The sequence below is a fragment of the Oryzias latipes genome, chromosome 11, assembly GCF_053564925.1.
Source record: "Oryzias latipes strain Hd-rR chromosome 11, Olatipes_Hd-rR_3.1".
NCBI lineage: Eukaryota > Metazoa > Chordata > Actinopteri > Beloniformes > Adrianichthyidae > Oryzias > Oryzias latipes.
This window is the reverse complement of record NC_136247.1, coordinates 3,017,979-3,043,896: the sequence shown is the minus strand read 5'-3', so window position 1 is coordinate 3,043,896 and position 25,918 is coordinate 3,017,979. Positions and strand designations below refer to the sequence as shown.

The 25,918-nt window shown below is 46.2% G+C and overlaps 1 protein-coding gene across 1 annotated transcript in view; it reads left to right on the top strand.

The window, feature by feature from the left end:
• hpca (hippocalcin) overlaps nucleotides 1-25,918 on the top strand; it is a 43,339-nt gene that overhangs the window by 13,609 nt on the left and 3,812 nt on the right. Inside the window, exons 2-4 of the mRNA XM_004086566.5 lie at nucleotides 17,077-17,245; nucleotides 19,190-19,471; nucleotides 23,318-23,423. Coding sequence (XP_004086614.1) covers nucleotides 17,150-17,245; nucleotides 19,190-19,471; nucleotides 23,318-23,423 — 484 coding nt within the window. The 5' untranslated portion in view covers nucleotides 17,077-17,149. The remainder of the gene's footprint in view (nucleotides 1-17,076; nucleotides 17,246-19,189; nucleotides 19,472-23,317; nucleotides 23,424-25,918) is intronic.

Below are 25,918 nucleotides of genomic sequence, written 5' to 3'. Positions count from 1 at the left end.
CAGCTGCAAAAGCTGATGCTCCTGCCTCTCCATCTGCACCATGTCATCCAGACCGGTTCTGGAGGTCTGCCTCACGCCTGGCTGTCAGGATCCCATCCTCACCTCCCAAACCCGGTTCTGACGGCTGTGCAGCAGCGGCACGGTGGCGCGCCTGTCCTTCTTTCTGCCGCCGCTGGAGGAGAAACCTTGACCTGGATATGGCTGCGGTTGCCTTCAGGAAGGGCAGTGGATGCTGCGAGAATAATTACCGTTTCAACTTTTACTTGTGCGGGCGGCCCCCTCCTTTCTCTGTGGGGTTCTCTGGTTTCTGCCCGTTTCTGCTCTGGGACGGGGGCTAATATTCACCCCTCTGGACCAAAGACCCTTCTTCTGAGAGGAATGCCCCACTTTTTGTGACCCCTGACAAATTAAAATGCAATTCCCATTTGGTTTCTGAGTTCTGTTGTTTTTTTATTTATTGTCATTTTCTGGTGGGGGGTTTCTCGCAAACCTCAAATGGAAGCATCCGGCTCATTTAGATGGTGTAGGACGGGGGAGAACGTGTGTTTGTGCGGGCTGCTGTCGGGCTCGGTGGAGGTGTGTGTTGGCAGGAGCAGGACGGAAAGATCTAGAGCAGTAATGCCATGGGAGCTCATGCAGCAGCAAGATAGACCCGAAGCTTTTAGCGAAGATCAAGGGCTGTTAGGAAAGGGACAAAGTGACTTTGGAAGGCCTTCTCGGGGACGGAAGATAGATTGAGGGGGGAGGAAAAGAAAAGGGTTAAGGAGAGAAACGGGAAGACGGGTGTTGTGTGTCAGCAGATCGATTGCAGCTAAAGATAGGAGCTGTATCAGGAATCTCCTTCACCTCGGCTGCAGGACAAACAGCTGTGGGGTCGCCGCTGGGCGGAGTCTGTGGGTTTATTCCATCCCACGTGGCCTCTTCAGGCAGCAGTTGCACCGTAAGGATGCTGCCGTCTCCCCTTTGGTGCAGAAACAGAGAATGGTTGTTGTGACGCGTGACCACCGTCTCGGAGCCGGATCTGCCGCCCTTTGACCTCCGGTCTTCCTTCAGTGTGACTGAAATCAACACACCAGTCCCACTTTCAGGAGGCGTTTTTTTTTAAGATGGGGGAGGGGGGGGGGGGGGGGGGCTGCATATTTCCCGAATTAGCATCAATAATTTTTTCACATCTTCAAAGTAATCAAACTAATTTTTCTTGGTTATGAGCAAAATCCCAGATGGTTCCTTTCAAATCAAATCAACCTTTAATTATATAGCACTTTTACAACACCACATGTCACTCAAAGTGCTGTGCACAAAATACAATAAAATCTAAAAACAAGATGACAAGACAAACGGCTGCACGGTGGCGCAGTGGTTAGCGCTCTTGCCTCACAGCAAGAAGGCCCCTGGTTCAAGTCCCGGCTGGGGGACATGAAAAATCAACATCAATGGGGGGCCTTTCTGTGTGGAGTTTGCATGTTCTCCCGTGCATGCGTGGGTTTTCTCCGGGATCTCCGGCTTCCTCCCACCGTCCAAAAACATGCTTCATAGGTTAATTGGCAACTCTAAATTGTCCATAGGTGTCAGTGTGAGAGTGAATGGGTGTGTGATTGTGGACATTCTACCTGCAACAAACTGGCGACTTGTTCAGGGTGTCCCCCCTGCCTTCGCCCACCAGTGGCCGGGATAGGCTCCGGCAGCCCCGTGACCCCGAAAGGGAAAAACGGTATAGAAAATGAATGAATGAATGAATGACAAGACAAACAGTGCCAAATACACACACCATGATAAAAAAGTGATGGAATTTGTGTGTTGAGTTTGCGTGTTCTCCCCATGCAAGCCTTGGTCTTCTCTGGTTTCCTCCCACAGTCCACAAACAGAGTTCATAGGTTAATTGGGGATTTTATATGTGTGTGTGACCTGTCCAGGTTAATCCTGCCTTCACACAGCAGTAGCTGGGTTAGCTCTGAGCCAATGGAATCAATGATGGATGGTCATCACTGCTTTTATTAAGCAGATTTAGATTGGTGGACAGCAATGAAGCATCAATCCACCAGTTTGTTCAAAATGTGCCGTGTCATCAACTTGTGCAGACAATGACTTGACAATGACAGAGGGGCTAAACAAAACTTTTCAGCCCTTCAACATTTGCACAATATCATGCTTTTCTGTTCCAGTCTGGACACTGACACCACATGATGAATGGTGCCATCGCCTGTTGGGATGCACATGTCACATGTGTCTTCACTGGTTTGTTGCTTTAGCTAAAGATGATGCTGAAACGGCTGTGACTCATCGAAAAATAATTCTACAACCAGAATGATGGATGTGGAAGGTTCAGCCTTGCAGGTGTTCTTCGTCATTTCAGAAGTTAAACCCTTTGAGGCTTCTTTGATTTCCTCTTTAGGACTTCCCATCATCAGAAAAACTCCCAACATGCAGTTTTATGGTGACCCTTGTCATGTGACCTCACAGCAGAGGTTGTTGCTGTACAGCAGTTCTGTCAAACCGTTGTCCTCCTGAAACATTTGCAGACAGAGAACACACATGACACCATGAAATCCTCACACTTATTCCATTTGCAATAACAATAGTTTGCATCTTAGCATCCGATTTGCACAGCCTGTTTGGATCCCTTTCAGAAGCTTTTTGGGTGTTTGGAAGACCTACTGTTCACCGTGCAGACAGACATGTCAGCTTTGGCAGCTCAGAATAATCTCTGATATGTTCTTGTTCTGTTTAGCTGTTATTTTGAGCATTCTATTGATCTGTAACAGAAATACAACGATGCGTCTGCAGCTTGTGAGGTCATCGCTGTATGCTATGAATCTAGTTTTGTGTTTATAGTTACATGTTGATATGGTTCAAACTTTGAATGTCTGCAGTAAATCTGTTAGGAGATTGCTGTGGAGTCCAGATTAGAAAAAAAATTGAAGAGGAATATTTTCCATCAGCACCACCGTCTGACTTTGAGATGCATGTTGTGGATGTTTTGCCATCTCCAGCTGCTGAGATGTCTTCAGAAGCGGCAGGTGGGTGTTTTGGACCCACATGGAGCCACAGGTCCGAGAGCAGGGTCAGGATTGGAGCCGTCAGCAGCAGCACAGCGGTGTCTTTGGTTTGCAGCAGGGCTTATGGATTCTCACGTATAATCCTGCTCAGGCCATGAATTAGAATAACACACTCGCCAAAGGTCACGGAGCTGCACGGAGCAGATACTGAGCCCAGCGTGAGCAGAGAGCGAGGCGGGGGGAAGAGGAGGAAAAAGGGGCATTAATTATCCATCAGCACTGCTCTTGTTTTGTTTCATCTTTTCTTTCTGCTCCTCCCTTCATCCTCTATGTTTCAGACAGACATTTACTACACATTTCCTCTTCCTTCTTACCTGGTTCATTCAGCGAGAGAATGACTCAGGCTCCCATCGATGCACCGACCGTTGTGCTCTTCAGACCTGGCCCCTCCCACTGGAGGCACATGGCGAGCCACAGTTGCAGCGAGAACACCCCTTCCTGCTGCGACTGAGACGGAGGTTTTCTTGAAGCCTTCAACCAACGACTCAACCAGCGGCTGACTCCCAGCATGCAGCAGAAACATGATCCAGGAAGAACCAATAGGAACTAGAGGAAAGTCATGTGGGCTTCAGTGAGGGTCCACCTTACTCTACCGTCCCGCCCTCAGGCAGGTCTCTGGTTAAACAGCCTCATTTCAAATCCTGTCTTTCCTATCAAAAGTGGGCGTCAGTTAAACTCAGTGGCCCAGCAGGACAAATTTCATACATATCTGAATTCATGCAGGCGGTTGTTATTGTTCCATCAAAACGTCAGGTATAATTCAGTGTTTGCAAGCTCTGCTGCACGTGGAGTGCAGAGCTGCTACATGTGAAGTGGTTAATAAATCTGGGCCGACTGCACCGAGAAGAAGAGTTTTCCTGTGTAAATATTTGATAGGGAGCTGCTGCTTCGGCAGGGTTTGCTTCTTGAACAATATTGTATGAATATTGCATGCATGATACCTGCCTGGATTCTGCTGGTTCACCAGCAAGGAGGGAAGATGGAGAGTTCACTCGCAAATCATCACAGGTTTTCAGATGAAGCAGTCATTGCAGGTGACATCATTAGATTGTTGCATCTTAGCAAAGATTTCATGTTTGTTTTGAAGAGATCTGAAAATGAAAACTGAAAAAATGAGCATTTCTGCTGATGGTGCATCTTTCTGTGTACAGTATGGCCCAAAACTAGGGCTGTGTGTTGGCAAGAGTCCGGCGATACATGCAGTACAGACCAAAGGTTTGGACACACCTCCCCATTCATTTGAATGAGAAGGTGTGTCCAAACTTTTGGTCTGTACTGTATCACGATACACATGATACAATATACATCCCAATTCATCCCAAGACTGTATGGGGCAGCTGGGAGGCAGAGGTAGAGTGGTCGAAAGATTGCAGGCTCGGTTCCTGAAAGTGTCAAAGTGTCTTTGGGCAAGACACTGAACCCCACATTGATCTTGGTGGTTATAGGTTGGCGCCAGTGTTTGACAGCAGAGTGACCATCAGTGTGTGAGTGTGTATTTGTGTGTGTGCATGGGTGAATGGGACTGTAACTGTACAGCGCTTTGGGCTTTCACAAAAGGTAGTAAAGCAGTCAGCTGGAGGCTTATAATGTTCTAAACAAAGTTACAAAGCTATGCCACCAATTTTATATTTAAAGGAAATAACAGAATTTATTATGAATGAAAGAGTCTGTTTGTTGCAGCCCGGCACTAAGTTGTTTAATGTTAGTAATATTTGGAGCCATCGTGGAGTCTAAAAGCTAGAAACAGAAGGGAGCTGCTTCTATTAAAACATTCAGTCCCCTTAGTCCAGTGCTTATTTATAGTCAATGAGCGGGACTAATGAACATCTACTACAAGATCTTTTTGATGTTTTTGAGTTGTATCACTCTGCGGTGATACAACTCCGTGGGCTCTCCTGACCAGGTAAAGAACGGGGTTGAACCCCCAGCACACACTGAAAGGGCGAGAGCCCCGTGGTCGTCTTCTTTAGTGAATTCTGGGCATGTTCAGCCCAAACCAGGAACTGAGTCCAGTCTCTTTGATGTCGGCTACAGTAGGTGCGGAGGAACCGCGGGATTTCCTGATTCAGGTGTTCCTCTTGGCCACTGGACTGAGGGTTATAGCCAGAGGTGAGACTCACATTTCTGCCCAGACCCTGGCACATTTCATGCCACACACGTGCAGCACGGTCCAACAAGATGTCCTCTGGAAGAACATGGTGGTGGAACACGTGGTCGATGGCATGACAATCTATGACAGAGAGGATGGTGGTGTTACCTATAGAAAGGGGTAGATCGGTGATAAAGTTCACCATGATGTGTGACAAGGGGCACCGTGGTCCAGGCAGTGGATGGAGGAGGCCAGCCGGAAGTTGTCGAGGGGACTTAGCCATTTGGCAAGATGCACATCTGTTTAGGTACTGGGCTGGTGGGTGGGCCACCAGAAAGAATTCGCAGTTAAAGCTTGAGTCCTGGCCATACCTGGGTGTCTGGGTGCTGGCAAGTCGTGCACAAGGTGGAGAACCCATCTCCAAAAGGGACGGCGGAACATACCCCCTATCAGCCAGGCAGGATGTCGTGGAGCCTCAGTAGCATTGAGGTCAGACAACTCTGTCATTATGTTCCTGAACAGGAGCTTGGATCAGAGTCAAGGGCACGACGGGTCCTGGTGCAACCTTTCTGTCCTTGGAGCCTGGGCTTCCTGGTTAGAACCAGGAAAGGTTCTGCTGACCCTTCGAGGCAATTCTTCCACTCGGAGAAGGCCTCCTTCATGGCCAGCAGTTCCTGCTCGCAGTCATAGTTGCGTTTAGTTTCCTGGACAAGTAGGCACAGGAACGTCTTGTCTGGCTGACCATGGCGTTGTGATAGCACGGCTTCGACCCCTGTGTTAGAGGCATTCACCCCCAAGATAAGTTGCATGACTGGGTCCGCCTCAGTAAAGCGCTGTTACAGCACCTGGAATGCCTCAACGCTGCTTGAGTCCAGAGCAGTCTCTTGGGTGCGCACTTCAGGAGAGAGGTGAGAGGGGCCGCCACTGTGTTGAAGCCAAGAACGGAACGCCGCTAATGGTTGGCGAACCCGAGTAACCGCTGCAGCTCCTTCGCTGTTGTCGGCTGCCACTGCAGCACCGCCTCTACCTTGCCCTAGCCCAGTGCTTCTCAAATAGTAGGGCGGGGCGCGATGCGATGCCAGGGGGGGCGCGCAATAGTTGCGCTTTTAGGCACAGGTACTACACAGGGCAATTTCCCGGAGCGCAAATTTTTCGGGGCGCGGTGGTGACAGTGCTTAAAAAAAAAATCTGTGCCACTATTGGTTTTCTATTATCTGTTCTATCACAGAGTTTGTAACAGCCTGAAACCTGTCCCTGCAGTTGCAGTTGCATGTGCAGTTGCAGTTGCAGTTGCAGTTGCTTCTCACACATGCACGCAGGTGAGAAGCACTGCCCCAGTCCATTGCCACACCCCCCACACAGAGAGGTCCTGTGGAACTGGCATTTCTCGGCTTTGTCATACAGTTTGTGTTTGATCAGCCTTGCCGGACATGCACAACGTGCAGAACACAGAGACTAAAGGGCATGACCATATACTCATAATGTCCTGTTGTGGTGGAAAAGGCCGTTTTCCATTCATCCCCGCTTGAATGCAGATGAGGTTGTAGGCACTCCTTAAACTATATGAATCTGTGCTCTGACCAGTTTATGGTTGGATCATGCTTCTCCAGCCAAGGCAGACCGAGGATGACGGGACAATGAGAGGACTCGATGGCGAAGAGGCGAGGAACTCGTGATGGTAAACAGATCTGGCCTGACCCCAGCGGCGTTCCTTCTAGGGCGGTGACAGCCACCCAGGCGTCGCAGGACATCATAAGAATGAGAAAAAGCCAGGTCAATGAAATTTCCCCACCGTCCCATAGAGTCAATTATAGCCTTTGTTTCCATTACGCAGTTTTTAAAGCGTCGGGTAACTGGCAGAGTAAAGGTGAGCTTGGGTTCTGCAGAGCATCATGGGTGGCGATTGGGACAGGTATTGTGGACGTGACCTGGCTGGCGGCAGTAGAGCCAGATGTTCTCCCGGAAACGTCTCGTTCTCTCCAATGGAGAAAGCTGGGTGGAGCCAAGTTGCATGGGCTCCTGGTCGGAACCAGAGACCCATGGGGAAAATGGTGAGACAGACTTGGCGTTCGCTCAGGCTGGGTTGCGCGACTGCCGGGTCTTCAGCAGGTTATCGAGTTTGATGGTGAGGGCGATGAGTTGATCCAAGGATAATCCATCGTCGTGGCACGCCAGTTCCTGCTGCAGCTCTGTGGTGACATCAGGATCTGTAAACATAAGATAGTAAGCATAAGAAAACACATTTGATTTAAACGACCTGCTTTTTTGTGTTTCTGATTCTTTTTTCCCCCAACATGATTGCAGATTGCAGATTACATGCTAATTTAATAAACTGTCTTCGGTCTGTGCACGCCCCCTGAGTCAGTAATCACAGCGAATAGGCGGCTGCGGTTTTAACTCCATAAAACTGTTTCCCTGGTCTTTGCTGTCTGCTGGATGGTTGAACACCCCGTCAAACATATCTGTAAGCCCCATTCTCCGTCCCGGTATGTGAGCGGGACGTAGACTAGACGCGCCACCTTCAGCGGTTGTTGAAGATGACGTAGCGATTGGAGGAGTAGCAGCGGATGTGTTGCAAATAGGTGGGTTGATTTGCAGCGTCACATGATGGCTTTGGTCACAAAGGTTAGACGATGGAGCTGGCGACCGTGCTCCAGCAACAAAGAAGCAAACCTGAAGGGGGGGTCTAAGGGCAGGGATGCCAGTTTAGTTTAGTCAGTTTGTTAGTTCAATTTAGTATTTTCCTGTTGAATTCTATGTATTTATGATCCTTTTGATTTTATGTTTAACTTTTTCAATTACCGATAAGAAGCCCATCGACACGACTGTTGTTGTGAATTTGGGCTATATAAATAAAATTGAATTGAATTGAATTGAATTGAATTGAATTGAATTGAATTGAATTGAATTGAATTGGTTCGTCAGGCTAGGAACTCCTGCTGCTGGATCCATGTTTGGTAAAGTATTCGGTTACAAGAACAGACAGAATGCTGGGTCCAATTGCAGCAGGTTGTATTAGCCAAAGCTAAGTCCCTGGTTGATGCGCCAACCTCGCCAAAGTTCGTTTTTTTTTTTACTCTGTCCTCGCCGAGATGCTCAAATCGAGCTGCTGTCAGACCAACGCACCACACTCAACACTGAAATCGTGCCGCAGGAAACCAGATTGTGTCAGTACATAATTGAACTCGACGGCCCCGACGTCACGAATCGTTGGGTGTGAATGCAGTTCCAGAGCTGGTGTTAGGCTACACTGCCCCCAAATGAGCAGCTTTTGTACATTTCCAAGAAGAGTCTGCCTGACTGTCTTTGGGTGGGATCTCGTCAGTTTTGGTAAACACTAAAAACTCCGTAAAGTTCAACGTTGATCTTAACGGCAGCTTGTAGTATTTTTCTATTAAAGTCAAAGAGCGGAGAAGCTCAGATTTCATCTGACATTTGTCATGTTTTTTGTTGCCATGTTTTTCAGAAAAGGCCTCCAAGTGGCAGAAATGTGTGGATGCGGCCCTAATGCTGCTTCCTGGCATTCTGAGGTCCCCATAAGAGCTGTTTTTCCCTCACAGAAGGCAGATTTCTGCTTATGAAAGGTGTGCAGCGGCAGGGGGGGGCTCGACACAGAGGACCCGCCCTCCTTCTTATTTTTGACAACTCCAATAATGTCTTTTTATTTCCCACTCATCAATCCTTCCTCTCCTCTGGTCTGATCTTCCTCACCGTCCCTTTGGTCAGTTCTTAGACTTGTATTGATCAGCAGTGTGGGGGCGGGGCAGTGTGGGGGCGGGGCAGTGACAGGGCTAGTTTGATGAGACAATTTGGAGAAAATTACGTTTCTAAAATAATTTTTTTTTCTGTGACATACTTGTAGTTTCTGCCCGCTTCTGCCTGCTAAATGCCCCCCCTCCCATAAAAAAGCCCTACTGAAGCAAAGAGTTCAACAGTGACAGACCCCCCCTCTCTGCCAGAGAAGTGTGACCCCCAAACTTGTCGAGATGAGCAGTTCATGCTCTGTCTTCATGCTTCTACGTTTAGACAAAGACTCAAAGGCATCAGGAACATTTTTAAAGCCTCTTAATATCTGACCTAATGCAGCCTCAGAGCTGCTTCATCACAACCACAAAGGGAACTATTTCCAAAACCTGGTCGGCTTCCAGGTTTATTTGACAAACTTGTGAAAAGAAACAGTTTATTCAACTGATTTGATCTAAAGTATCAAGCCAAGAATATCCACAAAGAAAGAAATGCTGCTCCTGTAAACTCTCTAAACTCTGAGCTGATCTGGCGACGTTTTTACATCCAAAAATGTGTGGAATAGGTCGTTTTCGTAGTAATGATGGAATGCTTAGAGGTTTAAATGCAGCCAAATCTGAGGCTACTGCAACAGTTCCACCTGCAGGTCCTGCTGCTCCTCCATCCACTCCACCTGCCCGTCATTTCTGAAACACACCTGTTCCAGGTAAATAGCAGAAAGGGTTCTCCAGCTCTGGGATTGGACAAACCTAGTTTATGAAAGTCCCGCCAAGGCTGATATAACACCGTTAAATGCTGTTCCCACCTACAGCAGCTTCCCCTTGGGGGCAGTAGTGAGCAAATAGAGCAAAAAGAAACCTGAAAACTCAACGCATCCATTAAAATGTATCGTAAACTTCTCTGCTTCAGAGCACAGGAGTGAGCACACCCATGTGAAGACATGCGTTTCTCCTCTGCACCTCAGCGCGATGCAGATCACCCTACCGGCGGAGGGAAAGCCAGCCCTAAATCGCTACGGCTCCTTCTTCAAGAAAACTCCTTTGGACACCAGATCCAAATGCCCCTACAATTGGAGCAATCAGGAGAAGCCAGAGGGTTAGGGAAACCAAAGCCCGGGCTGATCCTCTGACCATCATCTCACCATTTTCCACGTTGTCAGTCGTTTAGTGATGGACGAGAGTCCTTAATGAAAGCAATATTGCTGCTGGATTCACTTTTATGACATTGATTTGACACTGAGGAAGAGGAGGGAGGTGTGAAGATGCTCCATCTCAGCTGCTATAAACAGAGCTGTTGAAGATGAGGCAGTGGGAGGTGCATCCTGCATCCTCAGCTTCCCTTGACTTCATCTAATTAGTGTTGTGAGGAAAGTGATGGGGCAGCTTCTGATCATGAGCAGTCTTTGCTCTTCAGCAGCTTCCTCAAAGCAGCTCAGAGGGAAACAAGCTCCTTCCCTTTTCATGAAGGCTGTCGCTGTCGTTTGTGTTGATCTCATTTTTGCAAACAGGTCATTTTCAAAGTCTGAGTCTCTCCGTGCTCAGGCAGAAAAATGATCAGTGTTTCTTTGGAGGCCTTCCTGGGAGTCTGGAAGTGGTGGTCGTCTGAGTGGAGCTCCTGCCTAATGAAAGTCACAGAGCATTCAGAATGCTTGTATTGATGATAAAAAGTGAAGCTATTGATAACAACTGCTCCCTGAATGAACATGTGATGAGAAGATCTGGTCTCTGTGTTCTCTCTGACGCATCTCCATGCTGACTGCATGCTGACATCCATGGAGGAACTTTGAGGGGCCTCTGTGGACATGAAGCTGTGAGATTCTGAGGTTTGTCTCCTGAACTTCCCGTCTCTGCAGCTCCAGAGGAAATGAAGTTACTTCTGCTTAAAAGGAATGTGCTCACCTTAAAGCTGTCGTTCATGAAGGCAGGACGTTGTGTCTTCTGGATGTGCAGCCGCTTTAGAAGTTGGTGTTTGTCCTTCTGAGGTTTCTGAGGTTCATGAGGATCGATGCAGCACATGATGTTTATTTTGACATGACTGCTCCACTCAGAGATTCTGTTCTGTTTTCTGCTTCCTTCAGCTGTTTCTGGGTCACTTTGTGAATGTAACTTCATTCTCTGCTTGGTTGTTTTCTGTTTTCTCATGAAGTTCAGTTTTTGTAAAATAATTTAGGTTCATCATGTGGTTTTCTCCTCCTCTCCACCAACCCTGATCTGTCCTCTGGACCCGCCTTCTTCATAGCTGAGGGCTACAAATGCAGGAACTGGGGCAGCTCCTGTTTTCTGACCCATCTTCAGGTTTCCTCTGTTTGATGCATAAAATACCACATGAATGAAAACTGGGACAATTAAAGATGAAACCTTAACAGAGTTTTCTTAAATGGTCTTTTTACATTGATAGATCTATTGGACTTTATGCAACAATCCCTCAAACGTTTAAGAGGAAAGCCGTAAATGTATAAAGTCCTATCTTATCTTATCTTAAATGAACCAGACAGGTGATCTGCTGAATAAAACATTTGAAACACACAAGTGCAAAACTACATACATTATCTTGGGGAGAAAAATGGGACCTTTCAATCTTTTTTTAATTTTAGAGGCAGAGTCAGACATTGATTGATGCCTGGCTGCCCGTCTGTCTGTCTGCCTGGCTGCCTGTCCGTCCGTCCGTCTGCCTGCCTGCCTGTCCATCTGCCTGTCTGTCCATTGATCTGCCTGTCTGTCCGTCTGCCTGTCTGCCTGCCTGTCTGTCCATCTTCCTGTCTGTCCGTCGGTCTGTCTGTCTGACCCTCTGCCCGTCTGTCTGCCTGCCTGTCCATCTGCCTGTCTATCTGCCTGATCGTCCGTCCGTCTGTCTGTCTGACTGTCCATCTGTCTGTCTGCCCATCTGTCCGTCTGTCTACCTGCCTGTCTGCTCATTTGTCTGTCTGCCTGTCTGCCCGTCTTCCTTGCAGCAGTCATCAGTCTGAGGGTCAGTGACCTGCTCAGCTGCTCTGGAACGCTGGAACAGATGTTTGTGCAGCGACTTACAGGCAGAGACAGATTAATGTTTGATGCTGCAGGAGGGGAAAAAGACAGTCTCAGACTGAAGCTGGCCTGGTGGTTTTGGGGGCCACACTGGGATTAAAGGACTCTGAGAGTCTCCAGAACTCCATGCTGGGATGAGAAGGAAAATCTGGAGATTTGAGGGCGAGTTCACAGAGAAGATCAGACGGACTAAGATTGGTTTGTGGCTCGACTGATCTGTGTGTGAGGATTTGAAGAGTAATTCTGGATGAAACAGCTTTAGATTTACTCACTTTGCTTTTCTTTGTGTTTCGTCAAAGCTTTTTTACTTTAAGGAAAACAATGGAAACTAATGGTTGACTTCTCTTTCTGATTTACTTTCTCCGTCTCTTCAGTTTTGTCTTTAAACTTCAGTAAATGGAGGCGGGTAAACATGTTTGGCTGACATTTTCATGTACTTATCAAGTCCTTAACACTGTGTTCCCATAGCAATGCAGCTGATTTACCAATCACAAATTCTGGATTCATCGTTGGTTCATCAACCTGTTGTTCAAACTCCTTATGAACAAACACTCTTCTTTCCAAAATAAGATGTTTAGCTTGTTTATTTCAGAATTAAAAAGAAAATCCATCTGACTGCACACATCAGCACCAAATAAAAAAAATAAAAATGGATGAAGAGATGGAAGAAAACAACTTCCAACTTCTGCCTCCATTTCAACATAAAAAGCTGAAGCTCTTTCATTTTTAGCGTTCTGCTGTCTTAATTACAGCATCGAAACTCAACTATGACTGTGAAATGATCCTCATCAACTCATAAGTGTTTCATTAGATTGCTAATCATTTTCAACAAACTAAAAGTAACTACACCCTTTCATTTTAATTCCTTAAACTACTTTGATGGATCTCTGTGGATATGGATGCTATAATTAACTTTAAATCAGAACTGGACTGAGTGACTCCTCCCCCCTGGCGTTCCAAACAGGAAGTACCTTCTGGCTCAGAGAAGCTGAAATCCCATAGACTTCTATAAACGAACACAGCTGTTCCTCAGTCATTTTAGTTGTCAGTATGACCATTCTGGATCTGATTCCTTGGATCTAACCCTAACCTTTTTTTCTGTAGTTCAAGTTTTTCAAATTATAAATCAACCATTCAGATTCCTCCATAGAAGCAGGCGGTCTCGCATTGAAACATCTGTAGTTCAGTGGAAGGGGTTTGGTCTTCTAACGAGCTCAGCCCTGATAGGACAGAACGGTTGTCATGGAAATGTAGACGCTGACCGACTCAGATCAATCACTGCTTACTGACAATTTCTGTCTCCAAAATGGCGACGGCTGTATCGCAGCAAAATGGCGACTGAATTGAGGTAATTTGGTTTGAACCGGAAGCAGGTCGTTTGCTGTGGGTGTTGTCACACTAACTCAGTCCAGAATGAATGAATGTTTAATAAAAGGTAATTTGGTACCATGTTGGTTGAGGCATTTTTTCCAAATGAGAAAAAAACAACAACAAAACAAAAAAAAGCCACAGATAACAAGCTGACCATAAGTGATTTTGCTTTTATGCTACTGGTCCGGCCCACTTGAGATCAGACGGGTTGAATGTGGCCCCCAAACCAAAATGAGTTTGACACCCCTGAATTAAAGGTTAGATGAACTGAATTATAGAGTTACAACAAAAACTAATTTGTTGTATTTTTGGCTCTCCAGAATATCATGAAACAAACAAGAAGAAAAAATGAAAGGCTAAATTGATTACAGAACAAATGCAGACATAATCTGTCTTTCATGGTCTGATGAAAACAGTGTATTTTGATCATGATGGTAGTTGAATGTTTACCTGTCCTGACTCTGCTTGTCATGTTTGATGGTAGCACTTCATGTCTGGGCTTTCCTTAATAAACCATGAAGTGTGTACTGTTGATCCTCCAGTTTGGAGAGGACAGCTGGTAAACTGTAGCCGTTTCCTCTGAGTCACTGTGCAGCCGCAGAACCAAACACCAATGCAGAAAGTGTAGATGTGGCTGTGGAGCACAGGTGGAAGGACACCTACAGTCCGTGAGGGGTTGGTGCTTCTCTCTACACAGAGCCCAGTGGAAAATAATGTTTGCGTCCTAATCCTGCAGTCTATGATCAGTTCGTTGTGGTTTTGTGAGAGAACCTCGTCCTTTTAGCTGGCTCATCCTTTGATCCCGGTCATCTGAAACGCTGTACAGCGGTGTTGCTTTGGTGGACATGGAGGTCAGGCATGTGAATAGTGTGGAGGCCGGTGCTGATGGTTGTGGAGTTGTTTGACTTTCAGACAGAAAGCTGAATGCCCACCAGTCTGCAGGAAGAATGGTGTTTGATTCACAAAGAGCATCCGGATGAAGCTGCTCTGCGTCTGCAGGAGGGAAAGTGTAGCATGGAGGACTGATGGAGGCAAAACTAACTGATGACTTAGTTCATTCAATTTTTAGTACTTTATTCTTGTTTTTTTACTGTTTGGATCTTTTTTTCCCACAAAAAGCGGCCTATGTGGTGCGGTGGACTTCAACTGCAGCAGCAAAGGACAGCGATACATGCTGATGATCACGATGTTTTGAATAAAGCATCAGATCAGGGAGAACATTCACCTCTTACCACTTGTTTTACCACAGCCAATCAGAATCCAGTATTCACCGGGACCATGGTAAAAAAGCAGCTATTTCACTGGGTGGTTTTCTTTTTGCCATTGTGAAGGAAATTGTTTTATTATTATCATTGTTTAAATGTATTTGTTTAAACGTGTCTTTAAATGTTAACTCAGATTGACCTCTTCTGAAAACAGTTGTGTGTTTGTTCATCTGCTTCTCATCTCCCACCCAGGATGAGGGGTTTACGACACACTGTCCTGAGCTGATAAGGGATACTGTTTGAAGTTAGAATCCAACCAAATGGGTCATTATATGACACCCCCTAATGAACTTTTCCTCTTTGTCTTGAAAATGTTACCTCCTTCTTGTGTTCTTAATAAAAGCAGCACAGGGAGAGGCAGACCTTTGAGAAGAGAAACGTGGTGGACCTTTTCCAACACATTTGCTCCTCTCCCTCGTGCATGAGAAACTTGATTCTTGTTGTGGTTTGTTGTTTATAATTGTGTTTTTCTTTAATGTCTAGATGCATTTATCTGACAGCCATCCTCACGCATTCTTTCAAACCAAGACAAAACTTTGAAGTATATATTATGCATGACTTTATTCAAATTTATACTCAGCTCGGTTATTTGGTGCAGAAAGTTCTGTAACTTCAGGAAGTGTCAGTAGGTCGCCTCCATTGAGGTCCCAGCTTCAGAGTCTGAGCCTGACTCAGAAACATTAGAGCATCGTTACACCAAATACTTCAGTCTGTGGTCCCGGTTGAGGATGGAGGATCCAGACATTTACCCATCTGTGAAACTGAGCTTTTCACTCTGCCTAAACAGTGTGTGCGGAAGGATTTTTAAACCTATTCATTTGGATCTAAAGTAAAACTGTAGTTCACATCCTCCTTAAAGACTCGTAGGACAATATTGTGAAGAAAAGCAGCTTCCTCCATGCGTGCACGTTTGACCAATTCAGCCCAGAAATGGAGAAACCAGCAGCCTTTCTGTAGACTGGAAAGTGGCACCATTACTCCCTCCAGTGCCTCTGGGACGGGGGGACATCAGTCTGATCTTATTGAGGCGGGACAGCGTGTGGGTTTGGCACTGAAATAGCCCCTTAAACCCCTGTGACACCCACACAGTGCACCCCTCATGAATCACAGACATTATCACACAAACAGACCTGCGCTTGTTCCCATCCAACATTTGTGTCATTATGCTGGCCATGCTGGAGGTCAGTCACTGTGGCCGCATCTGTACATGCCTTACAGAAAAAAGGACTCAAGTCCTACAGTTTTCTCTTCTTAAAGCCCAATTTTGCCCCGAAGCATCATTTATCCTGAACATTTATGACTTTAAGTTGTAGTGATGGAACCCTGAGGGAAGCTGTTCAACATTTCTGAAACTTTCATTCAAGTGGGTTCAGAGAGAATTCAACTGACAGTGATTCAGATCAATGTTGGTGTACATTTTCAAAAACTCTGATATCTTTAATGTGGAAGAAAGAGGCAGGGGCCACAAGACTGGATTTCAATTCAGTTATGGACAAACATTCAGTTTGTTTACTGAAAACCATCCAGGTCAAAGAAATCTGACGGTTTTTAAGCTCTCTCCATGTTTTCAATGTTGGTCCAATTCATCAAATGGTCCAAAAATGAAGCTAAATCTTTCAGGTCACAATCAAATTTAGAAGCTTAAATAATTGCTCAAAATGTTGAGTTTTCTTCTAAAAGCTAAATGAACTTAGCCGTTCATGTGTGCACGCACACACAAATACACACACATGCACATGAGCACGTACAGCATGCTTGTATGTACACATGCACAGACACTCATTGGTCATAGATGGGCATGAACACCGTGTGTTGGAAGCTGCATGTTGTGGTTTCAGACGATGAAAAGCAGAGTGGTTTCATGACATAATCTGATCTCTGTGATGGCAGCTGAGACGATGATTAGGAGATGTAAACCGCCTCCCACCACTGACCTCTGGGCTTGATGTGAGACTGGACTCAGGAGTACAGCACGTATGGCAGCAGTCATGCTTCAACACTTGGTAACCAGCGTCAAGTCATGTGTTTCAAACACAGTCCTGTAACAGTTGAACACATCCTCTAAAACTTTGAAGATTATTCGTATGACAACTTTTCTATTTCACTTCATTGATCAGCTTCTGCAGAAATTCAAGAATGAAAGAAACGAGTTTGATCTTTTGAGTTCAAGAATGTCTCTCTGTCGTTTTGTACATTCGTTTCTGTGTAGTCAGCACTTTTCTTCATCTGTGTTCGTCTGCACGCGGCCGTGGTACAGAGGAGGAGCACCCATCTCTGATCAGAAGGTTACAGGTTTGGTTCCGGCCTTGCCTGCCCATGTGTCGAAGTGTCCTTGGGCAAGACACTGAACCACATTGCTCCTGTTAAAGGTCGGCGTCACTGTCAACACTGACGTCATAAGTGTGTGACTGTGTGTGGGTGAATGGGACGGTCACTGTAAACCACTTTGAAGCTAGAAAAGCGCTGTCTAAGTATACAGCATTTTTCATATTGCTAGCCTTCACCGACCTTCTCTATTTGACCGGCAGATGTGAAAAGAGCCTTGGCCTGGGCTGTGAACATCCCCGTTGTCGAGGAAACCGTGAAGCCTGTCCCATCACCATGGGGAAGCAGAACAGCAAGCTACGGCCAGAGATGCTGCAGGACCTCCGGGAGAACACAGAGTTTTCTGACCATGAGCTGCAGGAGTGGTACAAGGTACGGCCAGAGCCCTGAATGTAACACCACAGGAGGGAGAGCTTTGGATTGCAAGGAGCTGTAGCAGAGTAACGCTAACTTTAGTCCATCTAAAGCCCAAACAGGGAAAGAGATTCTCACAGACAGAACTGTCAATGCTGCAACCCTGACTGTGTTAAAGTAAATAAATACTTATATGTATCAGAATGGATCTATGAAAACACAAACCTGCTTCTGCTCTCCTATACAAGGTTATTAGAGGTATAACGTCCTTCTAAACCAAAAAAGATGTCCAATGAGATGCATGTTAGATTGATTCATTTCTGTTAGAAAGTGGCCGTGTGGCCTCTCCGTGGCCCTGAGGTGGACTGTTGACCAACCCATAGTGTTCTCCACCATTTACCCAATATTGGATGGGTGGGGGGATACAAGTACACGCCCACTCTGAACATGTCAGATAGATTCCTGCTGATCTTTCTCGTCATCTTTGACAGTAAAAGTCAGAATGAGAACAGATAGAGATTCCTGTTGTTTAAATATCATACATCTTCTGCATCAAATATTAATAATACATTCAAATGAGAGTCTAAGGGTTCTTGCTTCTCCTGGAGGATCATGGTCCTTGAGGTGTCTCCGTCAGTGTCAGAGCACATCCACCCTTCCCTCTGCCTTGGATCAGTCCTTGAAATGATGAAGCACCGCCACTGCCTGACCTCATCCTGGATTCGCCGTTATCATTCTTTCTGGGAGGGGGTTGGCGTTACTCTCAGATACAGCACACACATCCGTCCTCATCTCATGGAAGGAAGAAAGCAGCATCTAAACTAAATGATAGAAAACATTCCACACATGAACACAAACGGACAAATGCAGAAAGAGCAAACTGGTTTCTTTAATTATGCAACACAACCAACAGCAGAGAGTCACAGTCAATAACTCCAACGTCTTCAGCTGCTAAAGGATATCCATCCTCAGACAGGCCCTTCAGCAATCCTATTTAAAGGGCATTTAATGGTAATCATTGACTGACTGTTTTATTTATCAGTGTAAATGAGTTCATTCAGTTTCTGAACAGTTGCTCTGCAGTTGGTTCTGCTGGTTATTTTTCAAAAAATACTAGACCACATGAAAACTAAAAACTGCTTGTTTCAGACAAATATTCAAACTTAGGCTAAAGTATGTAAAGAAAAAAAGAAAAAGTCCTGCTGAAATAGCCCCTAAAGCACTAAATAGTTTCTGTCTTGAACTGGGTTCGTCTCTCTGAGGTTTTACTATCATTCCTGCTCAGGTTTTCTTCCAAACTGCATTAGACTGCATGAAGTTTAAAGATTGTTTCATTGCGTTGTGCACGCTTTAGTCTGAGGGGATTCTAGAAGCGGCTGTGGAGGTTAACCCCCCCTCCCCTCCCCTCCATCCTTTTGACCTGTGACCCGCGGTCACCGACGGTGATCAGATTCCAGCTTAACGGCTGGAAATGGGACACAGACTCCACAGGACGTTGAGCAGCCTCTCAGTGTTTATGGAGCTTGTCTTTCATCTGAGGATTTATTGGTTGTAAATCTGGACTCCAGTCGGAAAGCTTCACTAAACACTGATGTTCCCTGTCAGCCCAGGAAATGTCAAAGAAAAAAGTTTCATCCAGAGTTTGGCCATGTGGATTCTGGCCCTTCATTCAGTGAAAACATCTTACTGCATATCTGCAGCTTTGGTGACTTTGTCCCCTCCTGATCCTGAAGGTCTGAAAAAGAAAAAGAGCTTTTCTTTTGCCAGACCCGGATGACTTTTACCGCTCTGATCTGGAAAGCGGATCTAAAAGGGATGTTTTAATATCAAACTGTCTACATTTAAGACAAAGCTTTTTCCTAAAATCACTGGTCAGCAATGTTCCTTTGGGCTGTCTCATCTGAAGGATAAGTACTAGAAAAAGAAATGCCTGAAATTGTCATGTTCTTGTTTTTGTCTCAGGGGTTCTTGAAGGATTGTCCCAGTGGAACCTTGAATGTGGAGGAGTTTAAGAAAATATACGCCAATTTCTTCCCCTACGGCGATGCCTCCAAGTTTGCAGAGCATGTCTTCCGAACTTTTGATACCAACGGTGACGGGACGATAGACTTCCGGGAGTTCATCATCGCGTTGAGCGTGACGTCACGTGGGAAGCTGGAGCAGAAGCTGAAATGGGCCTTCAGCATGTATGACCTGGATGGAAACGGGTACATCAGCCGTGAGGAGATGCTGGAGATTGTCCAGGTGAGCTGTGGGAGCAACTTCACCTTTTGTTCCCTTTATGCCCTTAAACAGGGAAGCCCTCCTGAGGGAACTTGGGTTTTTACTGTTTCTATTTTGGACCCTCAAAGGAAAGAAAAGTTTGTTTTTTGGGGGAATTTTATTCTTTTTGTAGCGTGAGTATAAAATTCCAGATTTGGAAATGCTGTTTTATTCTGCATTTTCCTAAGATTTTATTGGATCATTTAGGTGGATTTTGCCACCATGAGGTCAAACAAGTCCTTTTTTCTTTATTCGTTTGTTCAAAGATAGTGGGGTGGGGGTGGTTCAAACCTAGCTCCAAGATCTTCCTGGAATACAACTTCTGGCTTTTCTGACGATGCAAACAGAAGCTGTCAGGTTGTGGTGCCACCATATGAAGAAAAACACACGCACACACAGGCTCACACACATAGGCTCACACACACACACAGGCTCTCACACACACCCAGGCTCACACACAGTAAGTGAGTTTTAAACAAAGACAAAAGAATAAAACATTGACTGCACAGATTGTACAGCCGGATCAGCTCGCCAGCACCTGTCTACCTGAAGCCCCGCCCCCTCCAGAGCGGCAGCTGGAACTTCCAGCAGCAGAACATCACTGAGAGCGTCTTCATCTCCCTGGTCCTTCATGAAGAAGGGAAGCCTGCAGAACAGCTTCCTGTCCTGTCTGTTTCTCACGCCTCCTAAACTGAAAGCTGGACTTTCAATCACTCACCCGTACTCTCTCAGTCACACCAAGGGACAATTTAGAATCAAAACCCACACATGTATGAACCAGTACCTTGGCTTTGTAAAGATCTCTTATCAGGCTTCAGTCCAGAGAGACATCAGTGTTGCTGCAGCAACCAGTTCAAGGCTTGAAAACTGGACCAAAGAAGCAGAACACTTGAACAATACAGCTGCTGAAAGCTGACAGGACCCAACAGAATCTGGGAAATACGGACCAGAATTTGTAAAATATTCAAGTGATAATAATTAAGGGAACATTTTTCAGAATTTTCTGAGCAACAAAAGTGGATCTGAATCCACAGTCTTCAACTCTCTGATCTGCATAAACCAAGAAAGAAACGCGAAGAGAGATCCAATTCTGAAGAACCTTTAAAGTTGGAGCCCACGTTTATGGTTCTGGAGACACCAAACTGCAGTTCTGTTAATTTCAAATTAAAGGCCATATAGAGTAGCAGTAGAACTGTGAACTCAGATGTTTGCTTCATAGTTTTCATAGCCAAATAAATGCAGTTGATCAGACCAAGTGGGGTCATGTTTAGGTCACTGGTAACATAATAAAGGTTTGAGAGCCTCATGCTAAACATTTTCTGAACATCTCTGGTGTGTCTGTGTGCGTGCGTGTGTGCGTGAGTGTTTGTGTGTGTTTGTGTGTGTGTGTGTGTGGGGGTGAGCCTGTGTGTGTGTTTGTGTGTGTGTGCGTGCATGTGTGTGAATAATGGTTGTCATGGATTAGCATGTTAAATTTAACAGAGTTTATCCCTGAGTCTGCAGAACGTCAGGATTATTTCAGAGCTCGTGGAGGTTACGTTAGGGGGGGCGGGGCATCATTGTGTAACTGAGTGGCAGGAGTGAGCGGGCTGTCCTGATTGGCTGAGAGGGTAAAATCTGTTGCTGTTCGTTATAGAGGCAGCAGATATCACCAAAGTTTCTATCTGATGTCAGGTCCTGCTTAAGTTATGACCTGAAAATGGGAGGTGAAACATCGGGGGGGGTTGCTGCTGCTGGGTGTTGATGCCATGTCCTCATTTGAGTCTGTGCTGCTGAAAGGTGTGTATTTTATTCCGTTTTTTGATAAAGGCAATGGAATGATGGAAAGGAAGAATTGCAGGTCACTGAACAGGAAAAGTTCTGATATTTTCTATTCTGTTTCAAAATTAAAGCTTTTCTTTTATTTTTTAACTTGTCCTGAGCAAACAGTTGAGAGCTGAAGGACTCTTGTGTTGACAGATTTTACTGTTACAACAGGGGTTATGAATCTTTTGACACGCAAGGATAGCACAACCCTTGTGCTATCCTAGGCACTTTATACAAGATCAAACTTGTGTTCTGGAGCGTTCCTAAATTTGTTTGGCAACGTCGTTCAACATCACTGACCAAACCAGAGACATCACATGACTGTTTTATTTGGTGTTCCATTAAGTCTCCAGATGTTTTCATGCACTGTAGCGTTCTAAATCAGTGAAAGGCAACAATATGGCAATCTTATTGATTTAAAATATTATATATAATAGTATTACAGATTTCCAAAATGAAAATGATTTCCAGCAGGTGATTTATGTTGTTCCTTTGGATAGGTTAAGAGTATAGTATCAGGAATGAGGACATCAGAGGGACAGCCCATGTTGGAGGTTCTGGAGACAAAGTCAGACTGAGATTGTTGGGACATGTCCAGAGGAGAGACGTTGATCCTATTGGTAGAAAGAGGCTCAGTTTAGCACTGCCAGAGGTCTAGAGGAAGACCAGAGAGGAGGTTTCTGGATGCAGAGAAGGAAGACATGAAGGTAGCTGCTGTTAGAGGATGCAGGAGACAGACGGAGGAAGCTGATTGGCTGTGGAGACCCTGAAGGGAAAAGCCCTTCAAGGAAGGAGGAAGGAGGAAGTAGATTATAATTTTTCCCTCCCTATCACTGTTTATTTTTTGAAGTCAATAAACGTCATGTCCTTCCTGATTGGTGGCTGATTATCTCAGAATATTCTCCGAGCATTTAAAAGCTTCTCTTAACAACATGTATTTGTCTAACGTCCTGTAGGTAGAACGTGTCCCAGGTCACGTGTCTGGGATCACAGGTTAAATGTGTGCATTGTTTACAACATGAAACATTTCTTAATAATACAACATCAGTGTGGAGACATTTGAGAACCAAACATCCTGATGTGCATACTGTCATTCATTGCAATTAACTGTAATATTTACAATACAATGTTTAAAAATCCGGTCAGAATTCCACCTCACTCCATGCTTCTGCATCTCTGCATGAACACAGTTTGGTTAGAAAAAAATCTCTTTTCAGACTAAACTTACTATATAAACCGACCCATGAAGTTAAAAAACAAATCTAAAACACATGAAAAGTTCCAGTTTATGAAGTTTAGGGTTTTGAATACATCATCAGCCGCTAGGATGACATGTTTCTCTAACTGACCTGGTGTAGTTTGGGCTGCAGACCTCACTGCATCCTTTATGTCGTGAGGCTGAAAGAGTTTTATGGTCAGAACTTCAGCCTCCTGGACCCACATTTGTCTCCAGCTGCTCCTTCTGTTTGAGGAGCAGCTGTGCTCTGATGAACAGGAGGATGAGCCTCCTGCAGGTTACCCTCCTATCACTGGCTGCCTCTGGGACAGAAATGTCCAGTCAGTTCTGCGCCCAAGACTCCTGAGGAATGGGCTCATGAGCTGATTCTGGATCTGTAACTGAGACCCGTTGAGACTGAGCTCTTCCTGGCTCACTTGCAGAGGTTAATTTAATGCTGTCAGGGGACAGGAGGAGCTCCGTGGCTCAGCAGATGAGATGCATCAGATCAATGGTCTAAGCTCCTTTGTGTGCATCCACCACAAACACACACGCACACATCCTGCTAGCACATGTATGTCATGTCCTCTATGATATGATGAGCTGACGAGCTGATCCTGCAGGGATATTCATGAAAAATCTGTCTAGGAAGCAGCTTTTGGCATCAAAGGCAGCGGGCATGTATGAAATGCGGCCCTGGGAGCGAGGCTGCTGGTGAACATCTCCACAGCTACAGCAGATCAGGTTCAGGGTGAGCTGGGGTCTGAGCCATCCTGATGGTCCTGCTGGAATTTACTGTCTTTCAGGCTATCTACAAAATGGTGTCATCTGTGATGAAGATGCCAGAGGATGAATCCACGCCAGAGAAGAGGACGGATAAGATCTTCAGGCAAATGGATCTGAATAATGATGGTGAGCGGAAGAGCTCGGGGTGGGGGTGGGGTGTGTAATAGATGCACTCTCGTCGCTCTCATCTGCACTATCGTCTGCGCTTTCGTCTGCAATCTTGTCTGCACTTTCATCCGCGCTCTCGTCTGCACTCTCCTCTGCGCTCTCGTCTGCGCTCTCGTCTGCGCTCTCATCTGCACTTTCATCTGCGCTCTCGTCTGCACTCTCCTCTGCGCTCTCGTCTGCGCTCCCATCGACACTTTCATCTGCGCTCTCGTCTGCACTCTCGTCTGCGCTCTCGTCTGCGCTCTCACCTGCGCTCTCACCTGCGCTCTCGTCTGCACTCTCACCTGCACCTTCATCTGCGCTCTCGTCTGCACTTTCGTCTACACTTTCATCTGCACTTTCATCTGCACTCTCATCTGCGCTCTCACCTGCGCTCTTGTCTGCGCTCTCATCTGCACTTTCATCTGTGCTCTTGTCTGCACCCTCGTCTGCGCTCTCACCTGCGCTCTCATCTGCACTCTCACCTGCGCTCTCGTCTGCACTCTCACCTGCACCTTCATCTGCGCTCTCGTCTGCACTTTCGTCTACACTTTCATCTGCACTTTCATCTGTGCTCTCATCTGCGCTCTCATCTGCACTTTCATCTGTGCTCTTGTCTGCACCCTCGTCTGCGCTCTCGTCTGCGCTCTCATCTGCACTCTCACCTGCGCTCTCGTCTGCACTCTCACCTGCACCTTCATCTGCGCTCTCGTCTGCACTTTCGTCTACACTTTTATCTGCACTTTCATCTGTGCTCTCATCTGTGCTATCATCTGCGCTCTCGTCTGTACTTTCATCTGTACTTTCATCTGCACTCTTGTCTGCGCTCTCGTCTGCACTCTCGTCTGCGCTCTCGTCTGCGCTCTCACCTGCGCTCTCACCTGCGCTCTCGTCTGCACTCTCACCTGCACCTTCATCTGCGCTCTCGTCTGCACTTTCGTCTACACTTTCATCTGCACTTTCATCTGCACTCTCATCTGCGCTCTCACCTGCGCTCTTGTCTGCGCTCTCATCTGCACTTTCATCTGTGCTCTTGTCTGCACCCTCGTCTGCGCTCTCGTCTGCGCTCTCATCTGCACTCTCACCTGCGCTCTCGTCTGCACTCTCACCTGCACCTTCATCTGCGCTCTCGTCTGCACTTTCGTCTACACTTTCATCTGCACTTTCATCTGTGCTCTCATCTGCGCTCTCATCTCATCTGCACTTTCATCTGTGCTCTTGTCTGCACCCTCGTCTGCGCTCTCGTCTGCGCTCTCATCTGCACTCTCACCTGCGCTCTCGTCTGCACTCTCACCTGCACCTTCATCTGCGCTCTCGTCTGCACTTTCGTCTACACTTTTATCTGCACTTTCATCTGTGCTCTCATCTGTGCTATCATCTGCGCTCTCGTCTGTACTTTCATCTGTACTTTCATCTGCACTCTTGTCTGCACTCTCGTCTGCGCTCTCGTCTGCGCTCTCATCTGCACTCTCACCTGCGCTCTCGTCTGCGCTCTCATCTGCACTCTCACCTGCGCTCTCGTCTGCACTCTCACCTGCACCTTCATCTGCGCTCTCGTCTGCACTTTCGTCTACACTTTCATCTGCACTTTCATCTGCACTCTCATCTGCGCTCTCACCTGCGCTCTTGTCTGCGCTCTCATCTGCACTTTCATCTGTGCTCTTGTCTGCACCCTCGTCTGCGCTCTCGTCTGCGCTCTCATCACCACTCTCACCTGCGCTCTCGTCTGCACTCTCACCTGCACCTTCATCTGCGCTCTCGTCTGCACTTTCGTCTACACTTTCATCTGCACTTTCATCTGTGCTCTCATCTGCGCTCTCATCTGCACTTTCATCTGTGCTCTTGTCTGCACCCTCGTCTGCGCTCTCGTCTGCGCTCTCATCTGCACTCTCACCTGCGCTCTCGTCTGCACTCTCACCTGCACCTTCATCTGCGCTCTCGTCTGCACTTTCGTCTACACTTTTATCTGCACTTTCATCTGTGCTCTCATCTGTGCTATCATCTGCGCTCTCGTCTGTACTTTCATCTGCACTCTTGTCTGCACCTTCATCTGCGCTCTCGTCTGCGTTCTCATCTGTGCACGCAGGCATAAAAAAACAAGGCAGCTCATTCAGATGGAAGGATCATTTTGACATCCACTCAGAATAATGGATTCAAATCTTATGGAGATCTTAGACCAAATACGTTTACAGTTGCCAAGAGTTTCTCCAGTTTACAACACTTGGTAAATAAAATGTTAACTTCAAGTATACTGCCTGTAAACTTGTAGTCCACTTAAATGGAATACTTTTTGTTAGGGATGTGTTGGGACAGGCATAATTTTAAAATAGAATCATAGAAATACATTTTTATGATGCTGATGGACTGGAGAACTGTCCAAAGTGAATCTTGCTTTTCACTGGGGTGGGGGTTGCTCCAGTGGCCCCCATAACCCTGAACAGGAAAAAATTGGTTTTGGGGTTTTTGGATGGATG